Consider the following 12,598-nt stretch of genomic DNA (forward strand, 5'->3'; position numbering starts at 1 on the left):
TTGATTTCGTGTGTTTTTTTTTTCCCCGGCGGCTGAGCGGAAAAAAAAAAGAAGCAATGCACGGCGGGAACTGTAGTTCGCGCTGGCCAGGGAGCGGGCGGAGCCTGCGCGGGGCAGGGGGCGTGTCCGCGCGCGCCGTTGCCCCGGCGACCGGGCGGCGTCGGTTGGGCGGGCTCGGCCGGCGGCGATGGACGACGTGCGGGTGCAGTGGGTGGGCGAGCGGCTGCAGCGCGGGCTGGGCCACGCCGACCCGGCCCCCTTCGAGGAGCTGCTGAACCGCAACGACGGCGAGGAGACGGAGCGACTGCTGCACTTCCTCAACATGAGAGCCGTCGCCGAGGACAGCCAGCCCGCCAGCCTCTTCTTCCGCCAGGAGTTGCGCCTGGACGAGGTCGACGTCGAGATCGGTGCGCCCCGCACGCACGCACGCACGCGACGGGCCCCTGAGCACGTGCAGAGCGCCTCCCCGCCCTCGAGTTCCTCTGCTGCTGCAATAGCCGTATTGCAGAGGAAAGACACTCCCCTCCTCCTCCTCCCCCCCCCAACACACAGACACTCCCCACTTCTACTCAGTCCCAAGTCAAGAGGATTCCCAGGACCTGCTGCCTGCTCGAGTTGGACTCCCTCCCAGGAAGGCGGCAGTATTGGTCCTCACAGTACCCCCTCCCCTATTCCCTGGGCAAGCAGGCTGGCCTTCCTCCTCCTAGGAAGATTGGGCAGCCCCTCCTCTTCCTCCTTTTGCAGGAGGGGGCTGCCACTCCTTTGCCCCCATTCTCTTCAGCCACAGTTGGCCCTGCAGGTGCCAATTTGAGAGTGACTTTATTTTTTATTTATTTAATGGAAATGAACCCCCCCTCCCCCTCTGCAGCTCAGTCAGTGACTCCAGGCAGCTTGCAAGGATAAACCTTTTGACCCCTCCGGTCTGCTTGTCTGGCCTCTTTGGGCCTCCAGCTCTATGGTCCCTTCAGGACCCTTGTGCCTCTTCTCACCCCCATCCAGGCTTCCACTCTGGCCTCTTTGGGCCTCCAGCTCTTTGGTCCCTTTAGGACCTTCATGCCTCTTCTCACCCCCATCCAGGCTTCCACTCTGGCCTCTTTGGGCCTCCAGCTCTTTGGTCCCTTTAGGACCTTCATGCCTCTTCTCACCCCCATCCAGGCTTCCACTCTGGCCTCTTTGGGCCTCCAGCTCTTTGGTCCCTTTAGGACCTTCGTGCCTCTTCTCACCTTCATCCAAGCTTCTGCTCTGGCCTCTTTGGGCCTCCAGCTCTATGGTCCCTTCAGGACCCTCGTGCCTCTTCTCACCCCTATCCAGACTTCTGGCCTTTTCGGGCCTCCAGCCCAGCAGCCTCCAGATGGGCTTCAGCTCTATGGTCCCTCAGACCTGCTGCTGCTCTGGCCTCTTTGGACTTCTCGCTCTTTGGCCACTCAGGGTCTTCCAGCCTCTTCAGGACTTCAGCCTGGACATCTTTGGCTACCCCAGATGCTCAGTGGAGAGTGACTTCCCTTCCCCGCTCAGGGCAGCTGCCTTGGCCTCTTCCAGCTTCTTCAGGGCTCCGGCCAGCCCTCAGGCAGCAAGTGGCCTCAGCTCTTTTGCCCCTCAGGGCTGCTCTTCCTCCCTCCTGCCTCTTCCATCCTCTTCTCTTCAGCTCTCTGACAGATGCCCTTGCCTGCTGCCCTTTTTATAGCCAGTTTTTTCCCACCAAAACAGCCGATTGGTTGCCCAGCTCTGGATGTCTGCTGTTTCATTGGCTACTCACCTACCCATATGGCCCCAGTTTCCTCAGATGGCCTCCCATTGGCTAGAAAAAAGAGATTTCTCTCTTTCTTTCTTTCTCCCTCCTTCTGTCCCCCCCCCCGAAATCTGTCTGTTTATCTATCATTTTGTGAGAAATTATATATTATTTATTGCTGGTGTGCTTTCTCCTCTTTTTCCTCATTATGGTCACCCTCAGGGCCAAACACTGTTTCCTCATTGCCAGCTGATGTTGGCCCATTCACCCAGGAATATCGCCATTTCTTTTGTAAATTCTAGAAAAGGAAATTCAGCAGTGCCTAGTAGGGGACCGGGGATGATAAATAATAGTGTAATTTATTGAATGGGGCAATAAAATACACTTGGGGCCTTCAAAATGGTATCTCCCTGCCCAATGCACAGCCTCAGTCCTCCATTTTTTTTAATTCCATGTTTCCTTGGTGACCAAAGCTGATCCCATGAGGACTAGCAGTTTGGTCTGGAGAGCCATAACTAAAATGTCTGCCTGGAGTTCATTTCCCTTTGAAAAGAAAATTCTGCACCTGGTCCAGTCTAATAAATCCAGAGAAGGTTTGGAGGCGCCCTTAGGGCCACTCTGCCTTCCTTCCTCCACCTCAGTGCAGTTCTATTTCTGGTTGAAAAGTCTTCATATTTTGTTCTGTGTTTTCTGGAAACAGACGTGCCGTACGAAGAAGGGACGGATGAGGATGAAACGTATTCGCAGAGAATAGGCGACTCTTCCTCCAGCTCCATTGGCGAAGCAAGTGGGTAATGGCTGCCAGCCGCGGGGAAGGAAAAACAAATGTCAGGGTCTTTTCCTGTTTAAGATAAGATAACCTATTGTCTTTTTTTTTTACTGTGGGCACAACAGCACACATCAAAAATGAAATTTAGTTGCCCGCTCTCAAAGTGAAATACACGACACACAGCTAAACATACTATATACAACATATGTTTCCCCCCCCCCTTTTTCCATTTCTCTACTATCTTTATTTTCATTTGTATTTTATCGTGCAAAATTTAATGTCTTTGTAAACATGAAAAAATAAAAATGCAGGCAGGGAGATCCTCAGGTGGGATCCCTTTCGATGGCTTCATTGCAACCTAGGGATCCCACTGAAATCAGAGGGAGATTTCTTTCTCATTTCTTTTTTTTTTTTGGATGTCTCTTGTTTAGGGAAAAGCTGGAGAAGCTTAAACGAGACAGGAGAAAAACCCATGAGTGGGACCTTCTCCACGGCCTCGGTCAGGTCAGGCCTGGCGGAAATAGAACGCGAACTGGGCATATCGCAACGAAAGGCTCAAACGTACAAAGTAAGTTGCCTTGGCTCTGTTTCGTTGTCGGCCCTGTTGTTTCTCTGTAGGGCTCACTCTGCAGTTGATCAGCTCTTCTTCCTACCTAAACCACAGCTTTTCTCCTTTTTTTAATCAGGATTGTGGTTTTTTCAAAATACTGGCCTTTTTTGCAGCACAAAAGCGACGCAAAGGCAGTTCACAGATTTTGTGCCAAGAGCCGTTCCTTCGGCTCCCAACACAACTCTTGCTTGCATTTCGAGTGCATCAGTTGAGCACACGTCCAAATTTGGAAGGCCAACTGTGTGTTGCGTTTTCTTTCTAAGCACACCCATTTGGTCTCTCTCTCTCTTTCTCCCTCCATTTCAGAAAATTGTGAAGCAAGAAGTTTATAATCTCTATTACCACATGGCAGTGAATGATGTCCCGGAAGACTTTGTGGAGAGTGACATGGTCTTTTTCCTGAGAGAAACTGCAGGTATTTTAAGAAAGGGGGGGAAAAAACTTGGAGCAAAATGGATTGTCAGGATATTTCATATTCCAGAAGCCCCTTTTGTCTTTCATTTAGTCTTATTTCATTTGCCTATCCAGGACCTGTACTTGAGAAATGAAATATTTGTCCCTTAGTTCCGTTTCCCTCCTTAATCAAGCCCCTTTATTAATAAAGTCTCTTTCGCCAGAAACGGTGTCGGAACCCAACGACTTGGCCGAAGCCAACGATGTCTTGCCTGAAGTCTTGGAATACGGCATCTTGAACAGCAATACCCTGGTGATGCTCAAACAGATCTTGGCCCTGGTGAGAGGCTTTAGTTGTTGGGCAGGCCTTCATTGTGGCTTCGTAGGGGTCTAACTACAGTATGGGCAGCCTTGTCTCCATAACTCGGGATTCCTATCCAAGTATCAAGTGCCACGGAAATCAGAAAATCCAGGCAGTTTAAATGAGTATAAAGATTTATTGCAAGATTAAGCTCTCTACAAGAATCTGAAGTACTAACCACCAAAGCAAATTGGAAGTAGATAAGAGTAGAAGGAATTCAAGGTGGACTTAGATTTGTTATGGGCACAAAGGGATTCGAGACTGATGACTCGTTGGACCCCCTCCTTCAGGCTTAGCCTGATCAGCTCCTATGCCACGTTTCTCCAAAGAGGTCACTTTAGTAGGTTCATATAAAGAAACATCCAGAAACATTCTCAGATACTGCCCTTTATTGGCAACTAGCAAAGTCTGACAGCAGACCTGAAGAACTTCTCCAGATGTTGCTGGACTACGACTCCCAGCATCCCTTGCTGTTGGGTTCCGCTACCCCTGGACTTTGCAACAGTTGGAGGATTGTGCGGGTGCCATACCTGAACGTAGAGAGGAGAGTCGAAAAGAGTCGAAAAATCCTAAGAATGCAATTATTGCAGGTATATCTGCCCGCCATGTCCCACAACCAGTATGGCCTGGAGGAGATCAGCACACATGCAGAGTCTGAGAAAGCCGAGGGGGAGGATTCACTGATTGCCCAGAAGGCACCGAAGAAGCCGCTGGTGTTCGATAGTTACCAGAATCTAAGGAATGAGTTCCTGATGAACATGCAAAAATTCCTGAGCCACATTCAGAGGACCATCCAGCAGATTGAAGGTGAGTTGTGGCTCGGGGACAGCCTACAACTGCCATCTCCAAAATGAGAAGCGGCGCTACAACTCACCGGGCACTGTGGGCCCAACGCAGTTGGACAACATCAGAGACCTCCCAGGATGCTCAATTGCTTTTTCTTTTCTTTTTTCTTTAACCCCACAGGGGAAATTAAGTTAAACATGCCGACGTTAAACATTGAAGGGGACGCATCCGAACTGGCGAGTGACCAGGAAGTGGTTGAAACTTTGGAAAGCCTTGCAAATGGTTGGCTCGTGTTGATCTCTTCTGCAAACGAAGAGCTCCAGAGAAAGGTCCCTCAGGTAATTGGGCGCAAGCTGGCCTCCTAATCTGACAGTCCCATCTCCCCTAAAGGTTGGTAATTTTCAGCAATCTCTTTGTTGACGAGTCCCGAATCTCTCTATTTATGGGTCCTTGATGTGACGAGGGAGCAAAGGAAAAGTTAGGATAATCCTGAATATGTCTCGATGCCGAGGACATCCTTTCGATCCATTCTTTCAATGGGTAGATAACGTCTGTCCTAGGGGTGGCCCCTACGACGGCCCCTTTACGACTTGCGGAATTCAAATCCCAGAATTCCTGAGCCAGCCCAGCTCCTCTAATGACGAAGGTTCGGACCCTTCTTCAGAACATCTGGCCTTCCTTTCTTCCTCCCTCTCGTCCACAGGGGAATGGACCGCTGGCGGAGATTGACCTCTGGCGGGAGAGGAACGCGACCCTGAGCGCCCTGACGGAGCAGGTGAAGCTGCCTGTAGTCAAGAAGGTCCTACACGTGCTTGAAATTGCCAACACGGGAATTGTGGACAACTTACAGGTGGTCATCAACGAACTCTCCAAACATCACGTGGAAGCGGTAGACAATGTGAGGTTTCTTTCCACCCTGGAGCGACATCTGAAGGTACGTATGGGTCAGCTGGTGGGGTTAGATGAGCGGGATGCTTCTTCCCTAAATGGTCCTCCCTGGTCAGTGAGCGTCATCTGCGGTTGGTTCCAACTAGCCACGGTTTCTCTACCAGCAAGCATCTAGGTGGCTTCTACAAATTACTCACCTTACATTTTTTAAGAATTAGTTCTCATGTGACGGTATATGCTACAGAACCTCCGGTGTTCTCATGCGAGACCTTGGCGAGAAGGTTACCCAAATCTCAAGAGGATTGTTTGTTAAAATAATAATGAAGAAAAATCCTGATTTGATGCCACACGATTACCTATCTAGAGCGTTTAATCTGAAAAGTTTGGCAAGTCACCAATGTTTGGAGCTTCTAGATGACCCCCGCTGAGCCATAGCCTTCTTTTCCTTTCCCCCGGGGCAGAATTTAACCCACGGCACTGGGTTCAACGTGGTCTTGGACACCATCCCTTCGCTGATGAACGCTTTGCGGATGGTCTGGATTATTTCGCGCCATTACAACAAGGACGAGCGGATGATCCCTCTCATGGAACGGATCGCCTGGGAGATTTCAGCCAGGGTCTGCAAAGTCGTGGACCTGCGGACTTTGTTCAAGTATGGGACAGATCCTTATCCTTATCCTTTGTTCCCAGGACAAGACTCTGCCCAGAGTCCTGGTGTGGATGTAATGCAAGCAATCCTTGACAGTTGGGACCGGAATTTTAATTGCTCAGCAAAGCATTTGTTAATTGACTCCTCCCCAATTTTAGGGTAAATCACTGCAGTTGCTAAGTGAATCGTAGGGTGATTAAGTCGATCTGGCTTCTCCCGTTGACTTTGTTTGTCAGACACTGTCTGGAAAGCTGACAAATGGGAACCATGGGATGCTGCAATGATCATAAATCCATGCCAATTGTCAAGTGCCCGAATTTGGGTCACCTGACCATGAGAATTTTAAGATAGGATTGGCAATGTCACTTTTTTCAATGCTGTTGTAACGTCAAACGGTTGCTAAAGGAATGGCTGTAAATCAAGGCCTAGCTGCACTTATAAACAATAAGCATTTGTCAGGTCATTTTGCTCTTGGTCTCAAAAGCTGTACAGCAATTATTTTAAAATCTGGTTTTGGGGGATTCTACAGATCAGCCCCAGAAAAGCTTGCTTCTTCTTGATCCACGGTCTCTTCTTTTTAAAAATCCTTCCCACCCACTTCTGCCTTAATCATGTTTTAACCCTAGTTACATCCACTCTGAAGCTGTCCGTACTAGACCTTCCTATCCCCGAGATTGGATTTTTTTTTAAATCTACGGTGAAACATTTTAGGTTCATAACATTAAAGCCAACCAGGATATAAGATTATCTTCTCTTTTCTGCACCAAATACATTCCCCCCCCGTCTTTGTTCTTTGACGGACTCCAGAGAAGACAGGCAGCTGGCAAAAACCAAGATGATAGAAGCTAAGCGAACTCTTGAAATTTGGAAGGAATCGTATTTTGACATCCGGGCCAAAATTGAAGCATCAGGAAGAGACGCTCGATGGGAATTTGATCGGAAGCGGCTGTTTGAAAAGACGGACTACATGGCTTTCATCTGTCAGGACCTCTATAACGTGTTGCAGGTAACAGTAGGACTTGTGGACTTCAACTCCCAGAATTCCAGAGCCACTATAGCCACAAGTCCTAAAAGGGCCATGGTTCCCCACCCACCCCCGATATAACCCAACAGGTCATGGAGGAATTTTACAACATCTTTGGGCCTGAACTGAAAGCTGTCACGGGAGACCCCAAGCGCATCGACGAAGTCTTGTACCGGGTAGATGGCCTGGTCAACCCCATGGAAGTTCTGACCTTTGACCCGTTCAACCTCAAAAGTGTCAACCAGTGGAAGGCGGTGATGGATGAGTTCAAGCTGGAAGTTCTGGTGAGTAGCAGAAGCATGATTGTTATCTCTTCCTCCTCCTCCTCCTCCTCCTCCTCCTCCTCCTCCTCCTCCTCCTCCTCCTCCTCCTCCTCCTGCGTGTTCTTTATTTACCTTATTTGTGTTCCTTTTAACTTACCCTCCTTGGCTTTCAGGACATCGAGAAAGAAGCCAAGAACTTCATTGACGAGTCCTTCAAGACACTTCGCTCGGCAGAAGCGGCCTTCGACATGCTTTTGAACTTCAAGCACATCCGTTCCCGGGAAGCCATCAACAAACAGATGATGATGAAATTCAACGATATCCTGGCGCAATATTGCAAGGAGGTAACTCAGGCGGTCCTGAAAGTCTCCGGGGCCGTCTTCTCCCTGAGTTCGTCTCCCCCACTTGGGGTTGTGGCAGCTGAGTTGGCCCAGGGCCGTCAGAGCCCAACAGTAAATGCTGACGGTGTGGCTGTTTTATTTTGCTCCTCACTCACAGCTTGAGATTGTGAACGGCATTTTTGTCAACAACCTCGCCCGCCCTCCTTTGTGCAAGAACCACCCTCCGATGGCCGGCGCCATTTACTGGGCCCGCTCTCTCTTCTACCGTATCAAGCACACCATTATTCGGTTCCAGGAAGTGGTGGAGCTGCTGGCTAGCGAACGCGGAAAGGAGGTGAGATGGAATTCTCTTGCTGCCGGTAGTCCTCGACTTAAAACGATCGCCGTTTGGGGACCAGAATTTCCCTCGCTGGCTCAGGGATTCTGGGAGTTGAAGTCCACAAGTCATAACAGGGCCCAGGTTTCCCCACCAGAATTGAGGGACCGGCATTTCCGTTGCTAAATAAGGCAGCTGTTCAGTGAGGGTGCCCGATTTTACGACTTTTTTTTTAAAACCGTGATTGTTAAGCGAATCACTGCCGTGGTCATGTGAATCGCTGCAGTCGTTAAGCGAATCCAGCTTCTCCCCCCCCCCTTGATTTTACACGTCAGAAGCCGGCTGGGGAAGTCGCAAAGGGCGATCACGTGACCCCAGGATGCTGCCACCGTCGTAAAGACACGGCAGTTGCCAGGCGCACAGATTCCGACCGTGTGATCCTGGGGTTTCTGCAAGGAGGACCAGCCACAAGTCACATTTTGCAGTGCCACTGTACCTTTGAATGGTCACTAAACAAAGAAGTCAAGGACCACCTGCAGTTATAAATAATAAGTATTTGTAACACCCCCCAGTTGTTTTGTCCTTGAGTAGATGGATAACTCCTAAGTTTGGAGCTGGCCTTGAAAGTGGAGCAATTTTTAAAAATCTGTTTCTTTGGGGATCAAAGAGCGGGCTGTAGATTTTTCACGCTGGGCACCTGCAGCCTCTCCATCCCCATTTTGGGAGAGCCTAGGACAGCCTTTCCTGTGCCCGGAAATTGGTGGGAAAGGGCAAAACCCATTCAAGGCCTGGCTTATTCTTGTCTGTTTCAGGTGAAGCAAAAGTACCTTGAAGTGGCCAAGAGGATGAAAGAATACGAAGATGTGAAGTACGACCAGTGGAGAAACGCTACTGAAGAAAGGCTTCCCATATTGCTGAAAAAAACTCTCCTCGCCCGAGTTCATCCAGTTGGGGTGGTCATCCAGTCAAGCCCAGATGCTCCAGAACCGGTGAGCATCCTTCTTAACCAGAGATCAACTCTCTTTGCATGCGTCGGAAAGCAGCGGCCTTGGTCAGGTGGCTGTTCAAATTCAGATTTCCAGCTGAACGGCGGGATCTGGCCAGCTTGGACTGAGATACGAAAGCTAAGTAGGGCCCAGCTAGTTGAAGACTTGTATGGGAGACCCCAAGGACCTCTTAAGGCTGTAGGCAAGTCAGCCTGGTTGAACAAACATCCCAGCTGAAGTGATACAGGCAGTCCTCACCTTATGACCACAGGGGAGGCCAGAATTCTGGTTGCTAAGCCAGGTGGTTGTTAAGTAAGAGATACCCAATTCTACAAGCCTTTTTTTTGGCCATGGTTGCTAAGTGAATCAGTGAAGTTTTTTAAAGTGATTCTTGTGGTTGCTAAGTGAATCGGCTTCCCTCGTTGACTTTGCTTGTTGAAAGCCAGCTAGGAAAGTCAGAAGTGACAATCCCACCATCCCAGGATGCTTCGACTATCATAAATACACCCCAGTTGGCAAAGTGCCTGAACTTTAATCATGTCACTCTGGAGATGCTCTGACACTCATAAGTCCAAGGCAGCGTTGTAAGTCCCATTTCCCCCCGGTGTCTTTGTAACTTAGAACGGTCAGCTGTAAGTCGAGGACTGCCTGTAAATTGTTTGCTAATTGTTGATGGGTATCCGTGACGTCGCCACGAATCATCTCCGTTTTAAACGTGATTTTAAATTTAAAGATGACTTTAATCTTGGGTGCTCCAACACCGGAGGCTTTGAAGAAGAGACCGGACAGCCCCTTGTCTCAAATGGCGTAGGGAGGGTCTCCGGCCTGAGCCAGGGGTCTGGACTAGAAGACCTCCAAGGTCCCTCCTGGGTGTCATTTCAACTGCCCAGCCTCTTGACTCCCGCGACGGCCGGTCTTCTCCCTGCCAGAGCCTGCGTTCGGACGAGGGGGAAACCACCACCGGTGAGAAGACGACACGTTTCGTGGTCAACTTTTCGCCCATGCTAAGGGAGATCATCAACGAAACAAAATATATGGAGCACCTGGGGTTCCCCGTGCCTGAAATCGCAAGGAATGTGGCTTTGCAGGAAGACAAATTTTTGCGGTAAGGATGAAGGGCCGGGGAGGGGAGTGTGTGGGGGCGGGGAGACTCGGCCTCACTACTGGTCTGGTCTGGTCTGTCCTTCTCTGAAAACCATTTTCAGGGGTGCAGATACCAAAAAACACACAAATAGGCTTGTTCACCTTCTCTGAGCCTCAAGTAGGCCTGTTCTGCTTCAGCTCTTTGTTTAGGAAAACGATTGGGAAAATCACAATCCTCTTACTTAGCGCAAGCTCCGGGGGCAAGCAGAAACAACTACAGATAGTCCTCAACTTACACCCGTTCGTTTAGTGACCATTCAAGGCTACAATGGCACACCTAGGACCGTTTTTCACACTTACGGCCTCAGTCACATCCCCATGGTCGCGTCATCCAAATTCGGACGCCTGGCCGTTGACTTGTATTTATGACGGTTGCCCTCTCCCAGGGATGACCTGATCCCTTCTGCCACCTTCCGACAAGCAAAGTCAGTGGGGAGGCCAGATTCACTTAACAACCGTTGTTGCTAACTTAACGACGGCAGTGGTTCCCTTAGTAACGGTGGCAAAAAAACCACCACAACAGCGTAAAACGGGGCAAAATTCACAACCGTCTCGCTTAGCAACGGAACCGCCGGGCCCCCTCGTGGTCGAAAGTTGGGGTACTACCTGTAGTTTTCTAGGAGGGCTTTTCTAGCCGAAAAAGTCTCCGGAATCGCCCAGTTCGCAGGACTAAATTCTTTGGTGTTTCCTTTGGTCTCTCAGATACACGGATGGCATCAAGCAGATGCTGGATCACTACCACGAATTAATGGGAACCTTGAATGAGGCCGAGGCCCAACTTCTGGAAGAACACACCCAGGACCTCTGGCGGGTTTTCCGATCGGGTTACAAAAGACTCAACTGGAACTCTTTAGGTAAGTTTTGTCCTCTGGTAAACACAGTGTAAGGGTTAGGGTCTGCAGTTCAGATATACCAAAATGTAACCTTCTGGTCTTGAACTTGGTAGAATTTAATGGCTGGCTATCTCGGCTACTGTTGTGAGTTTGTGTCTTTTTTTTCATTCACGTGAAATGTCCCAAGAGAATCTCTTCCTCCTTATTCAGCCATGCTGGTATCATATGGTGTCTTTTGGTTCCCTGTCGTATTTTTTTTAAAACTTGGTCCTTCATTGTCCCATTTTTCAAGGTTTCCCAGGCACCTTGAACTGTTTGTCTTCATTTCCTGTCCTTGTCTCTCTCTCAGATGATTGAAGCCAACTCTCTTAAAATCTGAAATACTAAGCTGCTTAAGCAGGGGTTGGACTGGAAAACCTCCAAAAGTCCCTTCCGATTCTTTTATACGGTTACTGTTACTTACCACACTCAGGCAGCCGTACGCCACACACGGTGCGCCCATACAGGGCGTTGAGTCTGATCAAAGGACTTTCCTTCCCAGGAATTGGGGACTACATTACACGGTGCACCCAGGCCATTGGGAAGTTCGAATCCCTCATCCATCAGATTCACAAGAACGCCGAAGACATCAATAACAAACTTTTATTAATCGAATCAGCCAACCTGTTCAAAAGCCCTCCTTCAAAAGGAGATGGGCAACTCCCAGGTACGTGGCCAACTCTTTGTTCTGCTCATTTTGGGAGCCGGATGAAGCCCTATTTACCAGGAGGTCAAACTTCCGTCTGAATCCAGATAAGGTACCTGCCCCCACCCCCCCAAATGAAGCCATTCCTCACAAATTATTTTTTAACCCCCTCATGAGGCATTAAGACCTCACCTTTCATTGGGTCTCCTCTCACCTGCACAGGTGTGAAGGATTACTTTGAGTTTGTCAAGCGGGAGCGAGCCAGGGACATGGAGCACTTGGTTCGCAAGTACACCTCGGTGGGGCCCCTGCTAACCAAAATGGAAGGCCTCGTGGTGAACACCAACACGGGGAAAGCCACGCGGCTCGTACCGTATTACGCCTACTGGGAAAAAAAGGTTTACCAAAGCCTAATCAATTTGGTTTTGAAGTAAGTCTGCACATCTGGCTTGTTTCTCTTCCGTCTCCGGTCATTTCTGCCGGAGCAGAGCGCTGACTGGGTCTGGTCTCTCTTTCTCAAGGAATTTGCAGTCCTTCAACGCCGCCGTGGTAGGGAGCACCCCCATCTTCCAAGCAGAGACCATTTTGTCCGCTCCCGAGATCATCCTCCAGCCAAATATGGGGGAAATTGAGAAGATGAGCGTCCATTGCATTCGAGACTGTGTGGAAACCACCAAGGTGAGAGGCCCTTGCTCTCTTCCGGAGGGGCTCATCGGATGCTTTTGTGCAGCCCCCTCCCCTCTGGAGGCTGGTTCTGACAGAGAGAGGATCACAGGATGCAAATGTAACGGTTTCAAAAATCAAGAAGGATACGGAGACTGG

At 49.6% G+C, this 12,598-nt stretch overlaps 1 protein-coding gene across 1 annotated transcript in view; it reads left to right on the forward strand.

The window, feature by feature from the left end:
* Nucleotides 1-2,935: 2,935 nt before the first annotated feature.
* The window catches only part of DNAH10 (dynein axonemal heavy chain 10), a 48,327-nt gene continuing 38,664 nt past the window's right edge, over nucleotides 2,936-12,598 (forward strand). The window contains exons 1-17 of the mRNA XM_083373728.1: nucleotides 2,936-3,066; nucleotides 3,415-3,523; nucleotides 3,726-3,841; nucleotides 4,453-4,669; nucleotides 4,829-4,986; nucleotides 5,352-5,582; nucleotides 5,998-6,188; nucleotides 6,993-7,191; nucleotides 7,299-7,493; nucleotides 7,646-7,816; nucleotides 7,971-8,147; nucleotides 8,942-9,118; nucleotides 10,045-10,220; nucleotides 10,961-11,112; nucleotides 11,633-11,797; nucleotides 11,999-12,206; nucleotides 12,298-12,454. Of these exons, the coding sequence (XP_083229854.1) occupies nucleotides 2,971-3,066; nucleotides 3,415-3,523; nucleotides 3,726-3,841; nucleotides 4,453-4,669; nucleotides 4,829-4,986; nucleotides 5,352-5,582; nucleotides 5,998-6,188; nucleotides 6,993-7,191; nucleotides 7,299-7,493; nucleotides 7,646-7,816; nucleotides 7,971-8,147; nucleotides 8,942-9,118; nucleotides 10,045-10,220; nucleotides 10,961-11,112; nucleotides 11,633-11,797; nucleotides 11,999-12,206; nucleotides 12,298-12,454 (2,895 nt within the window). The 5' untranslated portion in view covers nucleotides 2,936-2,970. The remainder of the gene's footprint in view (nucleotides 3,067-3,414; nucleotides 3,524-3,725; nucleotides 3,842-4,452; nucleotides 4,670-4,828; nucleotides 4,987-5,351; nucleotides 5,583-5,997; nucleotides 6,189-6,992; nucleotides 7,192-7,298; nucleotides 7,494-7,645; nucleotides 7,817-7,970; nucleotides 8,148-8,941; nucleotides 9,119-10,044; nucleotides 10,221-10,960; nucleotides 11,113-11,632; nucleotides 11,798-11,998; nucleotides 12,207-12,297; nucleotides 12,455-12,598) is intronic.

Source organism: Vipera ursinii (genome assembly GCF_947247035.1).
Source record: "Vipera ursinii genome assembly, chromosome: 14".
Classification (NCBI taxonomy): domain Eukaryota; kingdom Metazoa; phylum Chordata; class Lepidosauria; order Squamata; family Viperidae; genus Vipera; species Vipera ursinii.